The sequence below is a fragment of the Hemiscyllium ocellatum genome, chromosome 16 (assembly GCF_020745735.1).
Source record: "Hemiscyllium ocellatum isolate sHemOce1 chromosome 16, sHemOce1.pat.X.cur, whole genome shotgun sequence".
Taxonomy (NCBI): domain Eukaryota; kingdom Metazoa; phylum Chordata; class Chondrichthyes; order Orectolobiformes; family Hemiscylliidae; genus Hemiscyllium; species Hemiscyllium ocellatum.
The window spans coordinates 8,594,543-8,622,132 of NC_083416.1; the positions used below are offsets into that span (position 1 = coordinate 8,594,543).

General features: G+C 44.2%; 1 protein-coding gene across 2 annotated transcripts in view; it reads left to right on the forward strand.

Moving 5' to 3' along the window:
* Positions 1–623: 623 nt before the first annotated feature.
* Positions 624–27,590, forward strand: part of LOC132823142 (regulator of G-protein signaling 14-like) — a 100,978-nt gene continuing 74,011 nt past the window's right edge. For both annotated transcript variants that reach the window (XM_060836705.1, XM_060836706.1), the window contains exon 1: positions 624–695. In XM_060836705.1, the coding sequence (XP_060692688.1) occupies positions 685–695 (11 nt within the window). In that variant the 5' untranslated portion in view covers positions 624–684. The remainder of the gene's footprint in view (positions 696–27,590) is intronic.

Consider the following 27,590-nt stretch of genomic DNA (forward strand, 5'->3'; position numbering starts at 1 on the left):
GGGTTTTGACAACAGTTCATAAGGTAATTGTTGTGCTCACCGTTTCTGATACGAATTTCATAAAGGAGATGTAACTTCCCATTACCATCATAAGATTTGCCCCCAACCCATCACCTCTGGATCTACTAGTCCAGAGGCACCACCATGACATGACCATTTCCCTCTCACTCCTACAGCCATATTCTTACTCTCACCCAGCCTTTGGACGTGGACGTGGCTGTGTTTAACCATGAATCAGAGAAAATGTCTTTCGATACTACCCCAGTCGCTAAGACTTGTGTGTTCAAACTCTGATGTACTTGCAGCTCTCTCTGGGGCCAATCTACCAAACTCCCAATCCCAACCTGCTTCCATTAGAATAAGATCCAAATAATCTGTGGGAAGTTTTGCATGTGTCTTAATCAGGTAGAAAATTATAAGTATTGACGTGGTGTGAGCATCCATCCTCGTTTACTGAAGTGAAGTAAGGGTGGTTCATCGGGGTGAGATCACCACTTCCTCCTGTGGTCTGTTGCTATGACAGTCCTTCCTGAGGAAGACTGACAGCAGTAATCTGGGTACAAAGGGATCGTTAGATTACTCCACCACTGTAGATCTCCATCCCTCTTTCCAACAAGTCTCTGGTGAAGCTATCAAATGTTTTGTCGATGAAAGACATGGCAGGAAAAACAAAGCTTGCCCTTAATGGAAAGATGGTGAGTACCCTATGACATTGTGGTCTGGCTCGCACTTTGTTGTTGAAGTTCGAGAATTCGTTGAACTGTTTGTTCTCTCAGGCTCTTAATTTGAAAGAATGCGTGTCACTCACATAGATTTATATCTGCGTTTACCTTAAAACAATCTGGGCGTTAGCTTTCTTTCATTAATTCACACACTTTTCAACACTGGCATCAAAGTTAAATAAATCAAAATGTTTCAGCATAGACTGTAAAGCTGTTTATAATTCAACTGCTCTGTTTTTGGAAGAAAGATTTTGACAACATGATAGTTACCCAAGTTAAAAATCACACAACACCAGGTTATAGTCCAACAGGTTTAATTGGAAGCACTAGCTTTCGGAGCGACGCAATTATCTGATGAAGGGGCATCGCTCTGAAAGCTAGTGCTTCCAATTAAACCTGTTGGACTATAACCTGGGGTTGTGTGATTTTTAACTTTGTACACCCCAGCCCAACACCGGTATCTCCAAATCATAGTTACCCAACCTCTTGATCACCACAGACTACGGGTTGCAACCTTGCAGTGAAAATTTGATAACAGACGTTTATATAATTCCTTTTCATAATAGTTGAGCATTGCATTAATGTTGTGCAGAATGACTCAAATAGTGACGTGAGGATCAATTTCCTTCAAAGGAAAAAGCGGAAGAATATTCCCTGCTGGGGAAAAAAATTCTTTGTTACCACTGAAATTGCCCCATGATATGCTAAAAACACATAATAATTGAACACTTCTCCTGGCACTGTACTGCTTGCTTATTTAGAAAAGTTTACTTTTGCATGACATTTCTGTATTGGTTGACAGCGCGCTGAGTCTTGGGTAGGAATTGAAGGCTTAAGATCTACTTTCTGCAACTAGTGATGTGTTGTGTCATACAGTACCGTGGGAAGGTTTTCGGAAATACTGGTCAATGATGTACAGACAAATTTAGTTTACAGTCATAGAGTCATATAGCTTGCACAACAGGGACTCTTCAGTCCAACTCTTCCATGCCAACCAGATATCCTAAATTAATCTATTCCCATTTGCCAGCACTTGGGCCATACCGTCTCAACCCTTCCTATTCATATACCCATCCAGATGCCTTTTAAATGTTGTAATTGTACCAGCCTCCACCACTTCCTCTGGCAGCTCATTCCATACACACATCACCTTCTGTGTGAAAAGGTTGCCCCTTAGGTCCCTTTTAATGCTTTCCCGTCTCACCTGAAATATATGCTTTCTAGTTTTGAACTTGCTCGCCCCAGGGAAAAGACCTTGGCTATTTACCCTATCCATTTCTCTCATGATTTTACAAAATTCCATAAGATCACGCCTCAGCCTCCAATGCTCCAGGGGAAATAGCCCCAGTCTATTCAGCTTCTGATTACATCTCAAACACTTCCACCCTGGAAACATTCTTTAAACATTTTCTGAACCCTTTCAAGTTTCACAACATCCTTCCTATAGCAAGGAGACCATAATTTCATGCAATTTTTAAAAAATGGCTTTACCAATGTCCTATGCAGCTGCAACATGACCTCCTAACTCCTGTACTCAATACTCTGGCCAATAAAGGAAAGCAAACCAAACACCTTCTTCACTATCCTATCTACCTGTGACTCCACTTTCAAGGAACTATGAACCTGCACTCCAAGGTCTCTTTGTTCAGCAACACTCCAGATGACCTTACGATTAAGTCACGTCCTGCTTTGTCTTTCAAAGACACAACACTTCACAATTATCTGAATTAAACTCCATCTGCCACTCCTCAGCCCATTGGTCCATCTGATCAAAGTCCCATTGTAATCTGAGGTAAACTTCTTTGCTGTCCACTACACCTCCAATTTCGGTGTCGTTTGCAAACTTAGTAACCTATATTCACATCCAAATCATTTACATAAATGATAAAAATCATGTGAAAATATTCCCCGTATATCTGCTCTAAGATCTGTAGTGATTATTTTTATATCTTTGTTCATTTTGATAAAACAAGTTCCAATGATAGAAGGTGTTTCTGCTCCTATATTTTGGGACTTACCAAGGGATTAAAGCAGGTCTTCTCGAAGTGAGGGTTTAGATCCCAAATGGGATTACAACAGTAAAGGAGAACCTCCCCCTAGCTTCTCATGAAGCTTTTCTGTGTACTCCCACTACTCACTGAGGAGCTGTGGGAACTTTCACGCTTCCAAACGGGATTACAGTGGGAAAAGGTTCAGGATGTAGCAGGTTAAAACTTTTTGCTGGGACTTGAAGTGTGACATAATCGATATACATTCAAGAGGTGGAGCTGTGATAAGGTGCAGTGCATTCAGAAAGCTGTAAGTCACCGGTACATCTCCTTAACCCTTTCAATAGGATGTGGTCGGAGCTTCTGAATGAAGAGTCTGAGATATGTTTGCTGCCCGTGACAGGAGTGAGTCATTAAGAAAGTGTGCACTTTACCCCCCAGCAGCAGAAATAGTGTCTCTTTGTTCCACTGTCTCATTTTAAAGACCTTGACAATGATCCACCCACAACCTTGTAAACCCAAAGGAAAACAAAGCAAATTGACACAGCACGCTCTTTTAATTTGTGAGACTGTTCCCAGAGCTGAGTAATAAAGAGAGACTTGAGAAGTTAGGGCTAATAAGTCCAAGGGGATTCCTGGTTGAGATGTTTGGAATTCCATATACACGAGCCAAATTGACACCAATTGGGCTTCAGCTAATGATACGACATGAATTTTGACGGGCATTAATTTCAGCCCCACAAACATAGCATCCATGTAAGAATCGACCCCATAAATTTAACCTTAAAAAGTAATCAAAAAAATTCTGGCTATTGCTCGAGTATATATGGTAGGTTGAAAATATGTTGCTGGTTAAAGCACAGCAGGTCAGGCAGCATCCAAGGAATAGGATATTCGACGTTTCGGGCATAAGCCCTTCATCAGGAATGAGGAGAGTGTGCCAAGCAGGCTAAGCTAAAAGGTAGGGAGGAGGGACTTGGGGGAGGGGCGATGGAGATGTGATAGGTGGAAGGAGGTCAAGGTGAGGGTGATAGGCTGGAGTGGGGCGGGGGCGGAGAGGTCAGGAAGAAGATTGCAGGGTAGGAGGGCGGTGCTGAGTTGAGGGAACCGACTGAGACAAGGTGGGGGGAGGGGAAATGAGGAAACTGGAGAAATCTGAGTTCATCCCTTGTGGTTGGAGGGTTCCCAGGCGGAAGATGAGGCACTCCTCCTCCAGCCGTCGTGTTGTTATGTTCTGCCGGTGGAGGAGTCCAAGGACCTGCATGTCCTCGGTGGAGTGGGAGGGAGAGTTAAAGTGTTGAGCCACGGGGTGGTTGGGTTGGTTGGTCCCGGCGTCCCTGAGGTGTTCTCTGAAGCGTTCCGCAAGTAAGCGGCCCGTCTCCCCAATAAAGAGGAGGCCACATCGGGTGCAGTGGATACAATAGATGATGTGTGTGGAGGTACAGGTGAACTTGTGGCGGATATGCAAGGATCCCTTGGGGCCTTGGAGGGAAGTGAGTGTGGAGGTGTGGGTGCAAGTTTTACATTTCCTGCGATTGTTCCAGGTTCATGATTTCTCCTGCATACTAGAGAGAAACAACAGAGCATTTATGATGGAAGAGAATTTTCAGTGACTGAAATGTCAGCAACGTCCATAAACAGACACACAACGAAAGCTGCAGTCACAGGCCATTTGGCCCATTAAAGCTAATGCTGTACTATTCATGGCTGATCTGATTATAACCTTAGCTCTGCACCCCTGCCTATACCTGGAAACCTTTTACCCCCTTGCTTAAAAAGAATCTATCCACCTCTACCTTAAAAATATTTAAAGACTCCGCTTCCTCTCCCTTTTTGGGGAGAGAATTCCAAATCTCCGCAACCAGATACGGGAAACAAACAGTTGGCCTTTTCTCTGTTTTAAATAGTGACCCCGAGTTCAGCTGAAACAGGCTTTGTGTTGAATTCAAACAACAAACACTGGAGATCACTGTGGGTCAGGGAGCATCCATGGAGAGAGAGAGCGAGCTAATGCTTCGAGTCTGGATGACTCTTCATCAGAGCTGAGGTGAATTGTGGAGAATGCCGCATTGATGCAATAGTAGAGGGGGGGGGGGGGCGGTTTGGAGTGCTGGGGGTGTGAGCAAACATTGATAGTTCAGATTAAGTCCTACCACATATATTTACAATATATAATTTCAGTTACATCACACTAAACTTTTGCTATAAGTTCTGTGTCTTACAATCTTATAGTCCACAACCACCTGTTGAAGGAGCGTCGCTCCGAAAGCTAGTGCTTCCAAATAAACCTGCTGCACTATAATCTGGTGTTATGTGACTTTTAACTTTGCCCACTCCAGTCCAACAGCAGCATCTGCAAATCATCACCCCACTGGGACTGTCTGTCCTTTTCAGTCCGGCAGTTAGACAAATCATTGTCCTACCATTCTCACATTCCGATTACTTAAAATGAACTATCAACATTCTTCTCCCCCAGCACTCCACCCCCTCACAGTCCATCAATAGCATAAATGCTGCCCCCTCCCCTTCACTCTTCACTTCATCTCTGTTGAGGAAGTCATCTGAACTTGAAACATTAGCTTGCTCTCTCTCCATGGAGGCTGCCTGACCTGCTGAGATCTCCAGCATTTGTTGTTTTCAGCACAGATTCCACTGTCTGCAGTAATTTGTTCCTACATTGTGTTGAATTGGTCAGCTGTAAGTAATCTTCCTTGGATACACAATGCTCGTACTTACCAGATATTTATTCACTGAATCTAGCAAGCAAGTCACATTAACACCAATATCTCTGCTATGAGCAACAGGAAACATACCCGCAACTTTTCCATCAGAGATCAATTTCAATATTAGTTTTCGAGCTCCTGGTGAAACAAAGACACCTGTTTGTATGGGCATGTTATCCCTGCTTTATTGACAAATGGCAATATCACATGACATCAGGTTGAATAATAAGAATGTTAAGAACTTGAGCGTCCTCACAGTGCCAGGGACTTAGGTTCGATTCCAGCCTTCGGTGACTTCACGCCTGTGTGGAGTTTTCACAGTCTCCCAGTATCTGTGTGGGTTTCCTCTGGGTGCTCCAGGTTCCTTCAAGGTCCAAAGATGGGCAGGTTAGGTGAATCGGCCATGGGAAATTGCCCACAGTGTCCAGGAATATGTAGTCTAGGTGGGTTAGCCATGGGAAGTGCAGGGTTATGGTGGGGGGGGTGCGGTGGGTGGGTTTGAATGGGATGCACTTCAGAGGGTCAATGAGGACCCACCGGCCTGCCTCGACACTGTCGGGATTCTAGAAGTAGGAGTAGACAATTCAGTCTCTTGAACTGTTCTGCAATTTGATACAATCATGACTGATCTCATGTCTACCTCAATTCTACTTGCCTGCCTGCTTTCTTCAACCCTTTACTAAGTAAAAATCTGTCTTCTCCTTAAATTGACTGAATGTCCCAGGATTGACCATGTTCTGGCAGATCAGATTCCCAACACTTTGAAAGAAGTAATTTCTCTTCATCTCTGTTTTAATTATACTGCCCTTTAACTTAAAATTCTAGATTGCCCTCCATGAGAAAACTTCCTTTCTGTGTCCACATTGTCCATTTAGCATCCTATATTCCTCCATTAGATCTCCTCTCATTCTTCTAAAATCCAGAGAGTATTGGCCTACACGTCGCGATCTCTCTTCACAAGAGAAACCTCTCACCTCTGGAATCAACCTTGTGAACCTCCACTGAGCTACCTGCAATGTGATCACATCCCTCATCAGGCCTAACATGCGATGAACAGCTGAGGATCCTGGGATTGTATTCATTAGAGTTTAGAAGGTTGAGGGGAGATCTAATGGAAACTTACAAGACCATGCTTGGCTTAGAAAGGATGGACAAGAGGGATTGAGTATAGAAGAAAAGAGGTTCTTCTGCAGCTGTACAGGGCCCTGGTGAGACACACCTGGAGTACTGTGTGCAGTTCTGTTCTCCAAATTTGAGAGAAAGACATTCTGGCTATTGAGGGAGTGCAGCGTAGGTTCACAAGGTCAATTCCTGGAATGGTGGGATTACCTTACACTGAAAGACTGGAGCGACTGGGCTTGTATACCCTTGAGTTTAGAAGATTGAGAGAGTATCTGATTGAGACATATAAGATTATTAAAGGATTGGACACTCTGGAGGCAGGAAACATGTTTCCGCTGATGGGTGAGTGCTGAACCAGAGGACACAGCTTAAAAATATGGGGTAGACCATTTAGGAGAAACTTCTTCACCCAGAGAGTGGTGGCTGTGTGGAATGCTCTGCCCCAGAGGGCAGTGAAGGCCCAGTCTCTGGATTCATTTAAGAAAGAGTTGGATAGAGCTCTCAAGGATAGTGAAATCAAGGGTTATGGAGATAAGGCAGGAACAGGATACTGATTAAGGATGATCATCCATGATCATATTGAATGGTGGTGCAGGCTCGAAGGGCAGAATGGCCTACTCCTGCACCTATTGTCTATTGTCTAATGGAAACTTATAAGATAATGCTTGGCTCAGAAAGGGTGGACACTGGGAATTTGATTCAGTTAAGTGGGGAGACTAGGACCAGTGGGCATAGCCTTAGAATTAGAGGGGTTCACTTTAGAATGGAAATGAGGAGACATCTCTTCAGCCAGAGAGTGGTGGGCCTGTGGAATTCATTGCCACAGAGCGCAGTGGGGCGTTAAATGTCTTCAAGGCAGAGATTGATAAATCCTTAATCTCGCAAGGAATTCAGAGCTACGGGGAGAATGTGGGTAAGTGGAATTGAAACACCCATCAGCCATGATTAAATAGCAGAGAGGACTCGATGGGCTGAATGGCCTTACTTCCACTCCTGTGCCTTATGATCTCATAAGTTTAAGTAAAAGGACAAACGTTGTACTCAGAATTCCAGATGTGGTCTCACTAATGCCTTGTAGCAACACTTCCATACTTTTGTACTCCATTCCTTTAGCCGTGAATGCCGAAATTCAACTTGCCTTCTTTATTAGCTGATGTATCTGCAGGCTAGTTTGCAGTGATTCATGCAAGAAGATGCAGATCCCTCTGCACTGAAGCTCTCTGAAGTTTCGCTCCCTTTCGATAACGAGTTGCCTTTGGATTCCTCTGACCAAAATCGGTAACCTCACACTTATCCATGTTAAACATTCACTACCAAATTTTGGCCCGTCCATAGCTATTTGTACATTTCTCATTTCCTCATTGCATTTTGCTCTTCCACTTATTTTAGTGTCATCCTGTTGCAGCTAGGGAAAAACAATGCAAAACTTTCAAGTCATCATTACATTCCAAGGAACTCGCCTGGCCCCTTGCAGTGCGTGTAATGTTCACAAAGGTCAGCAGTGGTGAAATAGCTCTGCAGAGGCCGGTAGCCTGTCACCAACTCACACTTTATTTACGCATGGGGCTCGCTCAGAGCCAGCTCTTCAAGTGAACAGAACTCCTGACACAAAAACAGAAGTGCTGGAAAAGTTCAGCAGGTCTGGCAGCATCCATGGAGAGAAATCAGAGTTATTCAGAGTGGCACGACCCAAAATACTAACACTGATTTCTCTCCACAGATGCTGCCAGACCTGCTGAGCTTTTCCAGCAATCTCTATTTTTGTCTCTGATTTATAGTATCTACAGTTCTTTCGGGTTTTATTTGGAGCCTCAGACACTCCTGTTTCGATCTGTCAGCTAGGGCTCCCTGATTGGACCAGGTTCACAGCCCCAATCAGGGAACTCAGATTCTATGAGATTCACCTGGCTGACCTTGTTGACAATCACTTCAAATGGGGTTTTTCAGAATTCATCCTGATCTGATTTAGTAACTGCAAGTCCCTCAAAGATTCCCAAATGGCTTTGGGATTTGGCAGCAACACGTTTCAGGTCACAACTTCCGCAAGTCTGATTTTAACTGAATGGATTGTGAATGAGTGAAGTGGATCTCAGTTTGTGGAGTGTCAGCTCTTTGCTCACATCTGACTAATGCTTTGAAAATTTACCCACATACCGTTGTGTTTCCCCTGCTACATCAATGTACTATTGAATGAGAACAGCAGTGTTTTTCTGAGTAAAGGCATAATGGGCAGACATGTTTCACAAAACCTAAACTGTCATCATCTAAATCATCACAACAAGCAGTTTCGTTGGTCACAGGTTTCTGGTGACAGGGTCTGATACACTGAACTTTGCAAAAACAGGTTCACCGTTAGTGTGGTCTGTACGTGATTCTAGCCCCACAACAGCTCAGTCAGTGCAAAAGAACTAACTGGACTTCCTAGTTCAGCTTGATGCTGCTGTAAATTCCAATGAGGCAATTGTTTTCTGCTTCAGCTGAGTGCACACACCACCTCATCAAAAACAAGAGTGATTAAACTCAAAATAAAGCCCAGGTATTTTGCTGCTTTTTTCACTTTGTACAAAGTCTGGGAAATGACCACCCATATTCATCATGCAAAGGGGAATCCCGAATATGAAAAAAAAATTCCATCACAATAATGTAATGCTCAAGATAGTCTGCATCTCCTACACTTTGTAATCTGGGTGGATGCGTGGGTGCATCTGGCCTTTTAGCATCGGATTTAACTCTTTGCCTCTGTTCATTGCTTTGGGAAATTTCAGCAATCTGACTTATGAGGCTGTAACTTCGAGATACCGTTTTGACACATCACCCTTATCATGCGAAGTGAAAAACCAAATGGCTGATTTTCTGAATGTATTTATGTCTGTGTGCGTATTTATAATAATGCTTTTGTATGCCTGTGTGTGTTTGTGTGTGCGCATATTCTCTATCCAGGAGAGCAATGCAGACTGAGTCTTTGAACATATTGAAGGATGAAATAGTCAGATTTTTTAAACTGTAGGAGAATCAAGGGTTAACTTAGACCTTGAAGTATGGGTAATAAAGGTCATCATCAATAGGTCATCATTACTCAATAAGGTCTTGGCATTGGCCTCAACTCCATTTACCCGCTTGTTAACCCTTGATTCTCCTATAGTTTGAAAAATCTGACTATTTCAACCTTAAATATATTCAAAGTCTCAGTCTGCATTACTCTCCTGGATAGAGAGTAGACACACACTGCCATCATTCTCTCCAACTGGAACAAGACTTCCTTAGTTCATGCACCATCCTCTTTGATTTCAAGGATAACAAATTCCATTTGCTTTCCCAGTTACTTGCTACAATAGCATACAAATGTTCTGCTGTGAGGATACCTCTGTATCCTGCAGTAATCCCTTGTGTTACACATTATCAAATGCCTTTTAGAAATACGAATGCACTTACATCGATAGGTTTTCACGTTCTATTGCTCAAGAACCTTAATAAATTTGTCAAACAAAACTTCCCTTTTGTAAGTTTTGCCCGATACGTATTATGATTTTCTGAATGTTTCACTGTAAACAGATTCTAGCATTTTTCCCAACGGTCCATGTTCAGCTTAATGGCATACCATTCCCTGGTTTCTGTCTCCCCCAACTCTTGAATAGAGACATTGGAGTTGACATGGTCCAATCCTCTGGAACCTAAAGCATTGTGTAAGGTGACAGCCATTTCGTCCACTTTCCCCGCAGTCACTACCTTTCAGATCATAGCATGGCAAACTGTTTGGTTCAGGGAGCTTGTCAGCTTTCACAGGTACACAGAAGCATTACGCTGTGGAAGGAGGCCATTCAGCCCAACACAGCTGCACTAGCTCACTGAGTATTTTAACTTCGTATTAATCTCCTCCCTTTCCCCCATGCCCTGCACACTGTTTCTATAATAGGAATCATCCAAATCTCTTGAAAGCTTCATTTGAACTTGCATCACACTTCCAGGCCGTGTGTTCCATAACTAATCAATGTGTCGAAAATTTCTCTCAATTTGTGTTTGTTTCTCTTTCCTGTTATAGACCAGTCCAAACCCCCTCAAAATATATTAAAAAGATAGCTGAAAATGTGTTGCTGGTTAAAGCGCAGCAGGTCAGGCAGCATCCAAGGAACAGGAGAGTCAACGTTTTGGGCATAAGCCCTTCATCAGGAAACATTGATTCTCCTGCTCCTTGGATGCTGCCTGACCTGCTGTGCTTTAACTAGCAACACATTTTCAGCTCTGATCTCCAGCATCTGCAGACCTCACTTTTTACCCCTATATTAAGAAGATAGCCTAGATCCAAACCCTTTCCTATTTAAGGTGTTGCATTCCAGATGCAATTTGATTGGGCAAGCTACTTGGTGAAACATACTTTATTTTTACACTACAGTTAGAACGCAGACAAAATAAAAAAGACAAGAAAAGAATTGGTTTAACTGTAACTCTTTCAAAATGCTTAACAAAACAATATATATAATAACCACTTCTCATTAATTGTTCCAATATTGTAACATCCCATAAACACACCCTTGGCAAAGGCAAATTCAGTAAAATAGATAGTCTCACATGCAATTCTAGCAGCAGGAAGACAACTCCAGCTTGTGGCTGCGACAGTGAGAGACTTAAGAGCTTCCACATCCAGCTTCAAGACCTCAGCAACTGCAGAAAGATAAAACTAAAATTCCCGGTTCTGTGGGAGCTTGACCCCACCCATTCAGTCTGCTTCTATTATTCCAACTTTTTTTTTAAATCCCAAGGCCTCACAAGCTGCTCACTTTATTGGCTCTGAGCAATCTGCTCATCACCTCTCTCTCAACCTTTCTTCATACAAAATAAAGCCAGAACAAAATACACCTCTTAAAGCCATATTATCATCACATTTCCAAGTGCTTTAATATTAGCCTGTCTGATCCTCAATCCATTTATGAGGCATGTTTGTGAAACCAACGTCAAATCTCCTCTGAGCTTTCTCCTCTCCAGAGAAAACAGTCTCAATTTCTCCAAATTATCCTCATAATTGAGGTGTTTCACCCTTGGGCCGTTTCTCCCAAACCTCTTCCGCACTTTCTTCAATGCATTCACATCCTTCTGAGTGCTACATGTAGAACTGTAAACAATACTCTAGCTGAGGTCTAACCAGTGTCTTCTGTATGTTCATCATAACTTCCTTCCTCTTGCCCTCTATGCCCTATTATGAAACCCCGAATGCTAAATGCTTTATTGAGAGCTTTCGATATCTGTTCTGCCGCATGTAATGACTAATACACATACTGAATATGCTCAGCACCCTCTGCTTCTGAAATGTTTTATTTTATCCTGTCTCTCTGTGTTCTTTGTTCCAAATAATGTCACCTCACATTCCTCTGCATTGAATCTCTGCTGCCCATTCACCCTCTCCACTAATGTGTTAATGTTCTTTTGAAATTCTACACTGTCTTCCTCACAGTTTCCAATTCTCCCAAATTTTGTATCGTCTACAAACTTTGAAATTACCCCCGCACACTAAGATTGAGATTACTTATAAATGTATCAAGAGAAGCAAGGGTCCCAATATTGACCCCTGCGAAACTCCACAACAAACCTTCTTCCAAATCCAAACCTACCCATTAATGTGATTCCTATCCCTCAGACAATTTTGTTCCCACATTGTCAGTTTCCTTTATATTCTGTAACCTATAACCTTTCACACAGGTCTGTCATTACTCTGCCTCCATGGACACCACATCCCCCTTCAACCCTTTCTGTTATCTCTTTAAAAAGCTCCACCACATTAGTGAGACACGATATCCCTGTAACAAATCCGTGCTGACTCTTCCAATCAATCTATATGTTTTCCTCTGCGATTATTACTTCTGCCAAAAGGTAATTGTTTCCTAAACTTTCTCCACAGCTGAAGTTGTACCTAATGGCCTGTAATTGTGGATTGATTATGCAAGCATTATTGAAAAAGGATGCAATGTTTGCAATTCTCCAGTTTTTTATTGCACCACCCCAGAATCCAGGGAAGATTGAAAGATAATTGCAAGTGCCTTTGTAATTTCCACTTTCGATCTTGGCTGGAACAATATCTGTACCATAGGTAGACAGAGATGCAAGATTTCATTGAGTTTCTCAGCCATATCTTTTGCTTTGAAGTATAACTCCCCTTTATGGACCCTACTCCTCAATACATCATCCATTTACTACATGCCAATAGAAGGCTTTGGAACTTCCTTCTATTTTTGCTGCTAGTTTTATTTCACAATTGCTCTTTGCCTTTTCCAGCTCCTTTCTGAACCTCCAGTATTCAGTTTCATTCTCAGTGATACTCCCTACCTGCAGAAGCACACTGTTTCTTCTGTATCTGAACTTCTGTCTCCTTGAACACACAGAGAGCTCTGGATTTGTTTGAACTGCCTTTCACATTAGAAGGTATAAGCCATCTCCTCTTTTAAAGTTGCCCATTGTTCAATTCCTATTTTTCACACTGACCTCTGGTTTCAGTCTATTCCTGTAAATGTTCCTTCGAAGTCTGCTCTCTGTCAGTTGACTGTTCTTATTCTGGATTGACTAATATCATCTTCTACTGACAGGGTAGGTGACTTGGTCATGGGAAATGCAGGGTTACAGGGATGGTGTAGGGGAAAGGATGCTCTTCAGAGAGTTAGTGCAGACTCAGTGGGCTGAATGGCCTGTTTCCACACTGTAGGGACTCGATGATTTTGGAAGTCCATGTTTATGTATAATAATCACTAAGTGTTTGCCCACTATCACTCGATTTATTTGACTTACTTTATTCCCCACAAATTATATCTCACCATGCCTTCTTTCCTGTTTTATGGGGCACATACTATGATCAGTAAATACTGTAAACACAACATTACATTACAATTATCCCATTAATATGTCGGTGATTAAGTCCTCCGTTATAACTATTCTAACTACCTGTCTGTATTTTCCATTTTTTGCCACAAGATGATCTTCCCATAAAGCAACCTGGTTCTGTGATTCCCAAATCCCATGAACTATGCTCCATGTACTCATTTATACGCTGTCTTCTTTCCTGCCACCTTTACTCTGATTCCACTCATTAACTTGCCATTTTCCACTTTGTTACTACCAAGGTGTTCGTCTATGAAGCCCGTTTTGTCGAATTCATGTCACTTGTCATCTGCGTGTGTGGCTACTAAGGATAGCTGGTCGTGTCGTTTCGTGGCTAGTTGGTTTTCATGGATGCGGGTTGTTAGCTGTCTTCCTGTTTGTCCCATGTAGTGTTTTGTGCAGTCCTTGCATGGGATTTTGTATACTACGTTGGTTTTGCTCATGCTGGGTATCGGGTCCTTCGTTCTGGTGAGTTGTTGTCTGAGAGTGGCTGTTGGTTTGTGTGCTGTTAGGAGTCCTAGTGGTCGCAGTAGTCTGGCTGTCAGTTCGGAAGTGTATGGTAGTGTGGCTAGTCCTTTGGGTTGTGGCATGTCCTCATTCCATTGTCTTTCCCTTAAGCATCTGTTGATGAAATTGCGCGGGTATCCGTTTTTGGCGAATACATTGTATAGGTGTTCTTCTTCCTCTTTTTGCAGTTCTGATGTACTGCAGTGTGTTGTGACCCTTTTGAACAGTGTCTTGATGCAACTTCATTTGTGCGTGTTGGGGTGGTTGCTTTCGTAGTTATCCAGCTATCCTTAGTAGCCACACACTCAGATGACAAGCAACATGGGTTCAACTGGGACAACACTACTATTATAGGATAAACCAAACAGAGAACAGCCAGGGAATTCCTAGAGGCATGGCATTCATCCACAGATTAAATCAATAAGCACATCGACCTGGACCAAATATACCGGCCACTGCAGCGGACAGCTGGAACTGACAACCGGAAGCGGCAGAGACAAATCACTATAAATGCCGGAGGAAACATCACAGAAGCGCTTCACAGGAGGCTCCCAAGCATAGAGGATGTCACCTAGACAGGGGATGAAACATCTGCAACACAATTCCCAGCTTGGTGAAACAGAACCACAACAATTCCAGAGGAACACAACTACCTCACTATAGCACTGTATCTGTCTCTCCCACCATTTTGTGGTGTGGTTTTCGAACATTCTTTCCTTGTTCCTACATTTCAGCTGAGTTAGTTTACATGCTCACTGACAACACCTGAGCTACAGCGTGAGAGGCTGAATAGGTTGGGGCTGTTTTCCCTGGAAGCTGAGGGGTCACCTTAAAGAGGTTTATAAAATCATGAGGGGCATGGATAGGATAAATAGACAAAGTCTTTTCCCTGAGGTGGGGTAGTCTAGAACTAAAGGGCATATGTTTAGGGTGAGAGGGGAAAGATATAAAAGGGACCTAAGGGATGGCTTTTTCACGCAGAGGGTGGTGAGTGTGTGGAATGAGCTGCCAGAGGAAGTGGTGGAGGCTGGTACAATTGCAACATTTAAGCGGCAACCGGATGGGTATATGAATCGGAAAGATTTAGAGGGATATGATCCAAATGCTGGCAAATGGGACTAGATTGGGTTGAGATAGCTGGTTGGCATGGACAAGTTGGACAGAAGGATTTGTTTGCTGAAAAAGCGCAGCATCCAGGGAACAGGAGATTCGACGTTTCGGGCATAAGCCTTTCTTCAGGAATGAGGAAAGTGTGCCCAACAGGCTAAGATGAAAGGTAGGGAGGAGGGACTTGGGGGAGGGGTGATGGAGATGTGATAGGTGGAAGGAGGTCAAGGTGAGGGTGATATGCCGGAGTGGGGTGGGGGCGGAGAGGTCAGGAAGAAGATTGCAGGTTAGGAAGGCGGTTCTGAGTTCGAGGGATTTGTTTCCATGCTATATGCTATACACCTCTGACTCTCTGACTAGCAAAATGCCCCACTAGGAATTCAGTCCTGGCTCTGTCCAATTGCAACCCGTTGGATTTTACAAGTGTCAAACAAAATCAGAAATTGCTGGAAAACTCAGCGTGCCTGGCAGCATCTGCTGAGAGAGAAACAAAGTTAATGTCACAAGTCCAAGTGATTTTGGGACTCTGCACCTGCGTAGCTTTGTTTTTATTTGAATGTACAGATGACATCTCTTCCAGAGCCATAATCAGAGCCCCAGAAGTCTAAGAATATTTATCCTGCATCATCTCTCCGGGCACGCACCCACCTGTCTTACCTTACTATTTCTGAATTCACGTGATTTCAAGTAAACCTGTTAGATTATAACCTGGTGTTGTGTGACTTCTAACTTTGCTCACCCGAGTCCAACACCAGCACCTCCACATTATGCTGCATTTCCCCTGACTAATGCACCTAACCAACATATCCCTGAACACAATGGGCAATTTAGCACGGTCAATTTCACCTAACCTGCACATCTTTGGACTGCAGGAGGAAACCAGAGCTCCCGGAAGAAACCCACACAGACCCAGGGAGAATGTGCAAACTCTGCACAGATAGTCACCCGAAGCTGGAACTGGACCTGGGCCTCTGGCACCGTGAGGCAGCAGTGCAAACCACTGAGTCACCCTGCCACTCTAGTTTTACAAGTTTAATAGTTTATTAGTTTTAATGATACCTTTTCTCTTGTGATAATCATTATTTTAAGTACTTTTGTCTCTTTTGTACTCTAATTTCCTACTATTATTAGAATACTTTTAGTCTCTTCAACTGTGCAAAGAGCTACAAAATATTTATTTCACATCTCTGCCATTTATTGCTTGCCATCATTAATTCCTCAGTCTCATTCTCTAAGTCTCCAGCAATGACATTAGCTTTCTTCCCTTTTTAACATAGTTGTAAACGCTCTTAATGGCTGCTTTTATATTTCTTCCCAGTTTACTCTCTTCATCTATTTCCTTCCTCATTTTTAATGACATCCTCGATTTTCCCAGTGGCTTGCCCCTATTCTTTGTGTCATTTTACACCTTATTCATCTCCTGCTTCTCTGTTGCTGTTTGATTTGCTGTGCTATTTCCAGCTCCATATTTTATTGAATCTCGTCAACTCCCGCCTCCCAATTTAAATGATACCATCCTTAACCATCTTAGTTCGCTCTGGACATTTTATCCTTCTGATGCAGTCTTTCTTTCTTAATGGAAGATTTCGACACTGAGGATTATGTGATTCCTCTTAAAAATCTGTTACTGCTCCTTTATTGTCTTACTGCTTATTTACTGAGTCAAATAACTTCCGTTTCTGAAATTAAAAAAAAGACTGCAATACTAGATGACAGGACAACATTCCCAATTCTGAGGTTTTTCCAAAGTGCTGCACATCTCGCCTTGATTGTCTGGTACTTAGAGCTGAGCTTTGCTGAGTGGGTCATGTTGCCCGAGTGGAAGATTCCTGGCGACCAAAGGATGCACTGTGCTGCCAGTTGAACTTGGAAATCCATGCCACAGAACGTTCCAAACTAAAGACAATGTGAAATTGAACTTCAGACCTTGCGATCTGGATGCCAATAGGCAGGAGGAGCCATAAATGGACTCAAATGGAGAAAAAAGTTCCTGTCATAAGTGATTTTGACATTTACGTAATGATGCCATCAACAGAGCTATCAAGCTGCACCCACTCAGCAATAACCTGCTCAGTGACACCCAGTTGGGGCTCTTCCAGGGCCATTCAGCTCCTAACCTCATTACAGCTTTGGTTCAAACATGGACAAAAGAGCTGGATTCCAGAGGGGAGGGGAGAGTGATAAGAAGGCCACATTTCACTGAGTGTGACATCAATGAGCTTTGGTAGAAGGAGAGTCAATGAGAATTAGAGGAAACGTCTTTACTGGTTGGATCATGCCTAGCTCTAAAGGAGATGGTTGTGGTTGTTGGAGGTCGGTGAAATGTCTTTCCTGCAGTAGAGTTCTGGAGGGTAAACTTCAATGCCTGGAGACTGTGGGATGACACAGGAGAGGTAACATTGAGGGACAGATTTTGACTGGGGTACTGGGTGGAGAGTGGTGGGTAGAAGGGTCCGTTTCTGCTCTCCCTTGTAATTGTAGGGCTGGGACATTTTACATTCACTTGAGATGGCATGCTTTGCCGTTTCATTCAATGAACACTCGAGTCTTCTCCAAAGAGATAAGAACAAAGAACAACACAGCACAGAAATCTGTCCTTCGGATGCCGAGTCCACCCATGTGAAAGATTCAGTGGACAGCTACAGGGCAAGTCAGTGTCAGGAAGGAGGAGGTAAACTTTTCACTACACATTTTACGAGGTGCCAGTAGCAGGTTGCAGCTTGATTAAAATCAGCACTCTTGACTCTGATCACAGTAATGGCTCTCCTGAGACCTTAGCCTGGCCTTGAGTCAATGCGTTGACGGGCAGACGCATTCCTTTTCTCATTAGGTTTTGCAGAAAAGAAATGAGTGAAGGTTAGCTACTACTGCAGGGAAGTCCCCACATGCACAATGTCATTAAAAATTATTTTGAATAAAGTCAGAGTTATTTCGTGGCTTACCAGCTCACCCAGTTAAATTCCATTGAGGTCAGTGGAGAATAGTAGCAGGTTGGGCGTCATTTCCCCTGTGCGTATCGATTCAAATGACCTTTAAAGACAGAAAGCATTCAGCCCACAGTACAACTAGATCTCTATGAAGTAAGTCACTGCCTTTGTCTCTCAACCCTGATTAAAATTCATGGCAATAATCCTCTAGTCAGCTGACTCCTTTGTGTTATATCCATGTATCGGGGTGAGTACAAAGTAAGTTGTGCTCTCAGCCCATCCCAAAGTACTTGCAAGGTCAGATCGTCACTTCGACCTTCAATGCAGAAAGCAAGCTGTGTACAGTAAGGCTCCCCAAGCAGCAGTGAGATACATGGCATGTCCATTTGATTATTGGAGATGTTTGTTCTGTGAGGGAAGATCATTAGAGAGCACATCAGGATAACAGGAAGAAAATTCTGAGGAACAGGACCAGAAATAAGAGATTATAAAGAAAAAGGGTCTTCTTCCTGGAGAGAAGGTTAAGGGGAGATCCATTGATATTATGAAGGCATTTTGTGAAGAATGGATGATGCAGAAATAAGGAGGAAGTGTTGTCACCAGAAGGAACCTTGGTAACCAAGAAAATGCATTAAAAGTTTTCACTTAAAGAAGAGTGATGAGAAGATTTCTCTTCATTCAGTGAACCAGATGCTCTAGAATGTAAGGATGGTCAACCAATATTCTACAGTATTCTAGAGAAAATACAGAATGGACTTTTGGATAGAGAGAGAGGAAGCTGATGTGCTGAAAATTTTGTCAAACATTAAGATTGACAAGTCGCCAGGCCCGGACCAGATTTGCCCTCAGCTGCTTTGGGAAATGAGAAATGCAATTGCTTCGCCACTTGCGAAGATCTTTGCATCCTCGCTCTCCACTGGAGTCGTACCTGAGGACTGGAGAGAGGCAAATGTAATTCCTCTCTTCAAGAAGGAAATAGGGAAATCCCCGGCAATTACAGACCAGTCAGTCTCACGTCTGTCGTCTGCAAGGTGTTAGAAAGGATTCTGAGCGATAGGATTTATGACCATCTGGAAGAGCATGGCTCGATTAAATGCAGTCAACACGGCTTTGTGAGGGGCAGTTCATGCCTCACAAACCTTATCAAGTTCTTTGAGGATGTGACTAGAAAAGTTGATGAGGGTCGAGATGTGACTAGAAAAGTTGATGAGGGTCGAGTTGTGGATGTGGTGTTTATGGACTTCAGCAAGGCCTTTGATAAGGTTCCCCATGGTAGGCTCGTTCAGAAGGTCAGGAGGAATAGGATACAATGGAACTTAGCTGTCTAGATACAGAGTTGGCTGGCCAACAGAAGACAGCAAGTAGTAGTAGAAGGAAAATACTCTGCCTGGAAGTCTGTGGTGAGTGTTGTTCCACAGGGCTCTGTCCTTGGGCCTCTACTCTTTGTAATTTTTATTAATGACTTGGATGAGGAGATTGAAGGATGGGTTAGCAAGTTTTCAGACGACACAAAGGTTGGAGGTGTCGTTGACAGTATCGAGGACTGTTGTAGGCTGCATCATGACATTGACAGGATGCAGAGATGGGCTGAGAGGTGGCAGATGGAGTTCAACCTGGATAAATGTGAGGTGATGCATTTTGGAAGGTCGAATTTGAAAGCTGAGTACAGGATTAAGGATAGGATTCTTGGCAGTGTGGAGGAACAGAGGGATCTTGGTGTGCAGGTACATAGATCCCTTAAAATGGCCACCCAAGTGGACAGGGTTATTAAGAAAGCATATGGTGTTTTGGCTTTCATTAACAGGGGGATTGAGTTTAAGAGTTGTGAGATCTTGTTGCAGCTCTATAAAACTTTGGTTAGACTGCACTTGGAATACTGCATCCAGTTCTGGTCGCCCTATTATAGGAAAGATGTGGATGCTTTGGAGAGGGTTCAGAGGAGATTTACCAGGATGCTGCTGGACTGGAGGGCTTATCTTACGAAGAGAGGTTGACTGAGCTCGGACATTTTTCATTGGAGAAAAGGAGGAGGAGAGGGGACCTAATTGAGGTATACAAGATATTGAGAGGCATAGATAAAGTCAATAGCCAGAGACTATTTTCCAGGGCAGAAATGGCTAACACGAGGGGTCATAGTTTTAAGCTGGTTGGAGGAAAGTATAGAGGGGATGTCAGAGGCGGGTTCTTTACAGAGAGAGTTGTGAGAGCATGGAATGCGTTGCTAGCAGCAGTTGTGAAAGCAAGGTCACTGGGGACATTTAAGAGACAGCTGGACATGTATATGGTCACAGAAATTTGAGGGCGCATACATGAGGATCAATGGTCGGCACAACATTGTGGGCTGAAGGGCCTGTTCTGTGCTGTACTGTTCTATGTTCTATGATCTATGTACTAGAGACAGAGGGCTTGCAGTGGTAAAGGCATTCATTAAGAGATCCAAATGATCAGTCAAATACCATAAGACCATAAGACATAGGAGTCGAAGTAAGGCCATTCGGCCCATCGAGTCCACTCCGCCATTCAATCATGGCTAATGGGCATTTCAACTCCACTTACCCGCATTCTCCCCATAGCCCTTAATTCCTCGAGACATAAGCAGGGTTGGAGTATTTTGCTGAGTTGGAGTATTAAGACAAACACAGCAGCAATAGGAGTTTGAATCCCATCACAGCAGCTAAGGAAATGCCACATCAATAAATACATCTGCAGTAAATGTTTGTCTCTTTCATTTTGAAACTGCCAGGTTATCAGGAAAATATTTCTATTTGCTTCATTAATGTCTTCAGGAAAATTATCTTGACCTGGTCTGGGGCTGGAAATGATTCCAAATCCACCACAGTAACTGCTCTCTGAAAGGATGTGGCATGGGATTGGAACAGGATGAGGAGTGCAGCCGTCGAGATGGGTGATAAGTGCTGGCCAGAGTAGGGAAGCTCCTGTCCCGATGATGATTACTGCCCTGGTGTTGATGCCTCAGTCAGAGTTTAACGACAAGAATGGGACCTCGAGGTGTTGTCACATTGCCCCTTTTGGGAATCGCTGTGTGCAGTTTAGACATATCTCCTATATTGCAACAATAACTACACTGTAATGTGATTTTAACATGTCAACTTATTTCAGTGTTAACCCGGAGGAAAAAACCAAAGGCAAAGTAATGCTTTCATGTTATCATAGAGTAATTATCACAGAATCCCTGCAGTGTGGAGTAATTATCATAGAATCCCTGCAGTGTGGAAGGCCATTTGTCTGCTCGAGTCTCACCCCATTTCTGCAACCCAGCATTTCCCATGGCCAACCCACCCTAACCTGCACATCCCTGATCACTATGGGCAATTCAGCATGGCCAATCCACCCTAACTTGCACATCCTTGAACTCAATGGGCAATTTATCCCAGCCAATCCACCCTAACCTGCAAATTCCCGATCACAATGGGCAATTTAGCATGGCCAATCCACCCTAACCTGCAAATTCCTGATCACAATGGGTAATTTAGCATGGCCAATCCACCCTAGCCTGCACATCCCTGAACACAATGGGCAATTTAGCATGGCCAATCCACCCTAACCTGCACATCCCTGAACACAATGGGCAATTTAGCTTGGCCAATCCATCCTAACCTGCACATCCCTGAACACAATGGGCAATTTAGCATAGCCAATCCACCCTAACCTGCACATCCCTGAACACAATGGGCAATTTAGCATGGCCAATCCACCCTAACCTGCACATCCCTGAACACAATGGGCAATTTAGCATGGACAATCCACCCTAACCTGCACATCCCTGAACTCAATGGGCAATTTAGCATGGACAATCCACCCTAACCTGCAAATTCCTGATCACTATGGGCAATTTTGCATGGCTAATCCACCCTAGCCTGCACATCCCTGAACTCAATGGGCAATTTAGCTTGGCCAATCCACCCTAGCCTGCGCATCCCTGAACAGAATGGGCAATTTAGCATGGCCAATCCACCGTAACCTGCACATCCCTGAACAGAATGGGTAATTTAGCATGGCCAATCCACCGTAACCTGCACATCCCTGAACAGAATGGGTAATTTAGCATGGCCAATCCACCTAACCTGCACAGCTTTGGACTGTGGGAGCATCTGAAGGAAACACATACACAGACACGGGGAGAATGTGCAAACTCCACTCAGACAGTCACCTGAGGGTGAAATCGAGCCCACGTCTCTGGCGCTGAGGCAGCAGAGCTAACCAGTGAGTCACTGTGCCACCCTATTATAGCTGTTGAAGTGTACAAGGTGAGTCAGAGCAGCATATTTCATTCTTTTTATAGAAGATAAGGCAATATATGAAGAAATTAGAAGAAGTCTGTTGGTACCACGAGAACAAAGATTAAAGGTGTGCACTTTGTAGATCCAAACCTGAACTGGGCTGGAGGGACGTGAGCTAAATGATTACACTGTACAATTAATTGCCAATCGATGCTTGAATTTAATTCAAGCGCTTTAGTTAGTTACAGTACACAGAGTGCCAGTCGACAGCAGGATCTATAACCAGTGCAGCTATTTTTATCCCACACAGAGAAAGCCTTGAATGGTGACATTCTGTTATTAGTTTTGACAATATTGTTTCAATATTACTGAAAAAACCCAATCGTAAAGCTATTTGACTTACACTTGTCAGGACAGATTCGGTTGAATAGTGTTTATTTTGGATAATGTTTTTGGAGGGTATTTTTTAACCAAGTGAGGCTGAGTGAGTTACCGTAATAAACTCACCTTCTTAAATGACTTTGAGGTTCCGGTGTTGGACTGGGGTGGACAAAGTTTAAAAAAAAATCACACCACATCAGGCTATAGTCCAACAGGTTTATTTGGAAGCACTAGCTTTCGGAGCGCTGCTCCTTCTTCAGGTAGTTGTGGGACAGGATCATATGATATATTGAACAAATGTCGTATAAGTTGCGTGACACTGTAATTAATTATCCACCTAACCTGCACATCTTTGGACTGTGGGAGGAAAGGGGAGCACCTGGAGGAAACCCACAGAGACACGGGGAGAATATGCAAACTCCACACAGACAGTCACCTGAGGCTGGAATCAAACCCGGGTCCCTGGTGCTGTGAGGCAGCAGGGCTAACCACTGAGTCACCGTGCCATCCGTATCTCTGCTACTATATCGATCTCCCGTCAAGGCGCATGGTCAATCACACTCACTATTCCTGCAATATCTTCCCTCCCACCCAGTTGAACCTGTGACACCACTGACCCGACATGCGCTCTGTAGTGCATGCTCATTCACTTGGCATAACTCCCCACTGGCACCAAAACCTACTGCTGTGCCACTCACTTTCATTGCCCTTAATACTTGCCTGTCTCTCAATCCCAGAAGGAAAACAGCCCACAGTAGGGCAAAATGAATCAAAATAGGTAGTGTGCTGCCTTATATTCAGCTATTCACTCATAATGTGGAGAGTTTCCTGACTCTGACCACTCGAAGTGGATGACTGTTTGCCTAAACCCCTGGAATAGCATCCAAAGCTGCTCTGAACATACTGTGTCCGGATCTCCTCAATGAAAGCCACGCCCTGAGGTTCTGCCAAAAACTACGGAAGGTTTCCTGGCTTTCAGTCTGATGCTTAATGGCGAGATAATAGCAGCACTGCACTGGCTTCTCTGGGTCAAGGATGCAAGTACAAAAAGACAATGTGAGACAGGGATGCAGTGAGCACCCAGATGTGCTCAGTGTGAGTCATTGTGTGGGTGACAGTGAGCAAAGAGCGCAGAGATACAACCTAGTCCTGTCCATAAGATGGGGGCATGTCCTAATTGCAAAGTGTCCTTGCAGAGCACTACAGTGATAGAACATAGAACATTATACCTCAATACTGCTCCGACCTGTGAAACCAAATAGTTACTGCTGCACACTGAGATGCAGAACTGAGCTGTAGAAGCATCCAGTTAGTGGATCAGTGATGTGCCGTGAGGATTCTTCGAAGCTGGTGTATGTTGGATGCTAATGGCTTTGAACGTGGCGTACATGTGGCTGGTGCCCATGGAGAGTTCCCTGAGGAGCCCAATGGGCAGCATGGGGGCTCAGAGGTTAGCGCTGCTGCCTCTCAGTGCCAAGGACCTGGGTTCGATTCCAGCTCGGGTAACTGCCTGTGCGGAGTTTGCAAGTACACCCTTTGTCTACGTGGGTTTGCTCTGGTTTCCGCCCACAGTCCAAAGATGTGCAGGTTAGGGAGGATTGACCTTGCCAAATTACCCATAGTGTCCAGGGATGCGTAGGCTGGATGGACTAAACATGGAAAATGTAGGAATTCAGGGTTATTGGGACAGAGTAGGTGGTGGGTCTGGGTGAGATGCTCTTCAGAAGGTTGGTGCAGATTTGATGGGCTGAATGGCCACTTTCCACACTGTAGGGCTTTTGTGATTCTAAGTTTCAGAGCTGCACGCATCTATGATTCTATGATTGGTGCGTGCTGTCTAACATGAAGATCCTTTGGAGCCAGTGGGCAGCACGGTGGCACAGTGGTTAGCACTGCTGCCTCACAGCGCCAGAGTCCCGGGTTCAATTCCCACCTCAGGCTGTGTGGAGTTTGCACGTTCTCCCTTACTGTAAGTAGTCTAACCTAATCATTCTACTCTGACTCCCATGTTGAAAATTCTTAATGTCTGGAACGTTTGGTAAAACAGGAAGCTGAATATCATGGACGGTCGTTGTGTCATTAATGAGACATTTCACAAGTTACAATTCCTTCTCTTTGGCAACTTTCCGTTGTTCAGTGAGAACCTCACCACACCAACCAGCAAAAACAATAAACATTAAGACAACTTTCCCCCGATGCCAAGAAAGGCCTCACAGAGATCCTCACACATTTCCACCACTAACTGAGCCACAGCCCGTGTCGCTCAGATCCCGACAAGATTCCACTGAAGAAACCCAAGTTTCCTCTAAGATCCTCTACTCCTGGTCCTGAAAAGAGCTTCACTTGGTCCTCCATTTCAAATTACACTCAAAGGATGAGACTTTCAGCATCTAGCAACAAGAGCTGTATTCTTTGGGCAAAGGAGATAGCAATGAAACCTATGAAGCATGAATATGCGAATTTCAGTCCCGGAGTGATGCCAGCTATAGATAGAACATAGAAGAGTACAGCACAGAACAGGCCCTTTGGCCCATGATGTTTTGCCGAGATTTAATCTTAATGTAAAATATAGTGTCTTACCCTACGCACCCCTCAACTCACTGCTATCCATGTGCATGTCAAGCAATTGCTTAAATGTTCCCAGTGACTCTGCTTCCACCATCACCGCTGGTAACACATCCCATGCATTCACAACTCTCTGCGTAAAGAATCTTCCTCTGACATCTCCTTTATATCTTCCTCCTAATATCTTCAAACTATGACTTCTCGTACCAGTCAATCCTACCCTGGGAAGACTCTCTGGATGAAGAGCTGGACTCTGACTGGGCACTGCTCCAAGAGACAGTGTTGTTGTGAGACCCATTCTCTTTCCGACTTGTGTTGTATGAGTAGATTTCCAGTCAACATCTTCTTCCCTCACTGAGACATGGAGACTTACTTGTGGCATTTTTGTGAAGATAGTGCCCACAGGTTGCCTCTTTGGCCATTCCCCTGACACCTTCTGGCTATTGACTCTATCTATTCCTCTCATAATTTTGTACATGTAATATGTTGGCATCAGTAACATTCACATCTTGTTGGCATGAGTACATGGCAGTAGCTCTTCCTGTCTAGTCCATGAGTTGGCAGTGCAGCCACATTGGCTGTTTCTAGTGTTTTGATGATGAATTGAGGATATGTGCCTTTGTTGGAATGTGACTCAGAGATGGTTCCATTGACAATAAAGACACTTCCATTCTTTCTCGCTGCCAGAGGGCTTAGACCTGCCATATTGTCATGGGTTTTTGTCTGCCTCATTTAGGAAGACCTTATAAGCCATGGAGAGGTAAACAATTCCCTGAGCTGGAACTTTTAAGTCATTTATTGCCCCCACTCAGTAAGGAGGAGAACGTTCTACCCCTGTGAGAGCTAGTGGGAGCCTTCTGGATTCAGCAGGAACCACTGAGAGTGTGGTATACCACAGGCTTGGATCTTCCACCAGAAGAAGGGGAGCCATGGATCTTGGGTTTGCAGGGAACAAATTACCAGGACCCAGTGAGTTAGAGTTAGAGGATGGGATGGAGTGGGGAAGTGCTGGTGAGCAGCTAAGATGGACAGGCAGGGAGGTGCCAAAAAGGAAAGGCAGGGATGGTGGGAAGACTCGCTGGGTGAAGAGATGGACTTTGCCTGGGCACTGCTCCAGGAGACAATGCTGTTGTGAGACTTATTCTCTCTTCGACTTGTGTTGTGAGTAGATTTCCAGCAATCTTCTTCCCTCACTGAGACATGGAGGCTTACTTGTGGTATCTTTGTGAAGGCTGTGCCCACAGATTGCCTCTTTGGCCATTCCTCTGATACCTCCTGATGTCAGTCGGCAGGCAACTGACAACACTTTTTGCACTTTGCTCTGAGTGGTGTTATGCACATATTGTTATTGTAGTGTTCTAATAATAGAATCTCAGCCATTCTAAGTCCCTCCTTGTATGTGGAGTTCTTTGAGGAAGCCAGCACCCTTTGCTAGATCTATAGATTGCCTCTCTCTTCCCAAACCCCTTCCTGGTGATGTTATTCCTGGGACATGGGCATCACTGGCTGGACCAGCATTTATTGCATGCCCCTAGTTGCCCCATTGAGAAGGTGGCGTTGGCTGTGGTCAATGTGCTGTAGGTTTACCCACAATGCCATTAGGGAGGGAATTTGAGGATATTGACTCAATGACATTGCAGGAAGGGCGATATATTTCCAGATCAGGATCAGGATAGTGAGCAGCTTAGAGGAGGACCTTGTAGGTGGTATTCCAATGTATTTGTTACCTGGCTCATTTGATGCTCCTGATCATGTGTTTGGAAGGTGTTATCTAGTTCTTGGGGAACTTCGGCAGTGCATCTTGTAGATGGTACACATTGTTGTGACTGAGCATTGGTGGTGGAGGGTGTGGATGTTTGTGTCTGTGGTACCAATCGGGGGGCTGCTTTGCCCTGGATGGTGTCAAGCTTCTTGAGTGTTGTTGGAGCTACATTTACCCAGGCACATGGAGAGGATTCCATCACACTCCTGACTTGTGCCTTGTAGATATCGGATAGGCTTTGTGGGGGAGACACGAGATGAGTTACTCGCTGGGGTATTCCTATCCTGATCTGCTGTTGGAGCTGTAGTATTTATACGCTGATCTAGTTCAACGTCCGGTCAATGGTAACCCCCAGGATGTTGACACTAATCCAAGGAACTCCTACAAAGATGGCTTGGAGCTGAGAGGATTGACCTGCAACAGTAAAGACCATCTTCCTCTGTGCCAGGTGTAACTCCAACCAGTGCAGCATATTCCCTCCCACACCCCACCCACCCACCCCCCTACACTGATTCCGATTGGCTTCCGGTTTGCAAGGGCTTCTTAGTGCTACACTGGAACGTAAGCCACCTTGAATGCGGCCTTGATGTTAACGACTGTCACTCTCCCCTCCCCTCTGCAATTCGGCTCTTTTGTCCATGTTTGAACCAAGGCTGTAATGAGCTCAGGAGATGACAGATCCCA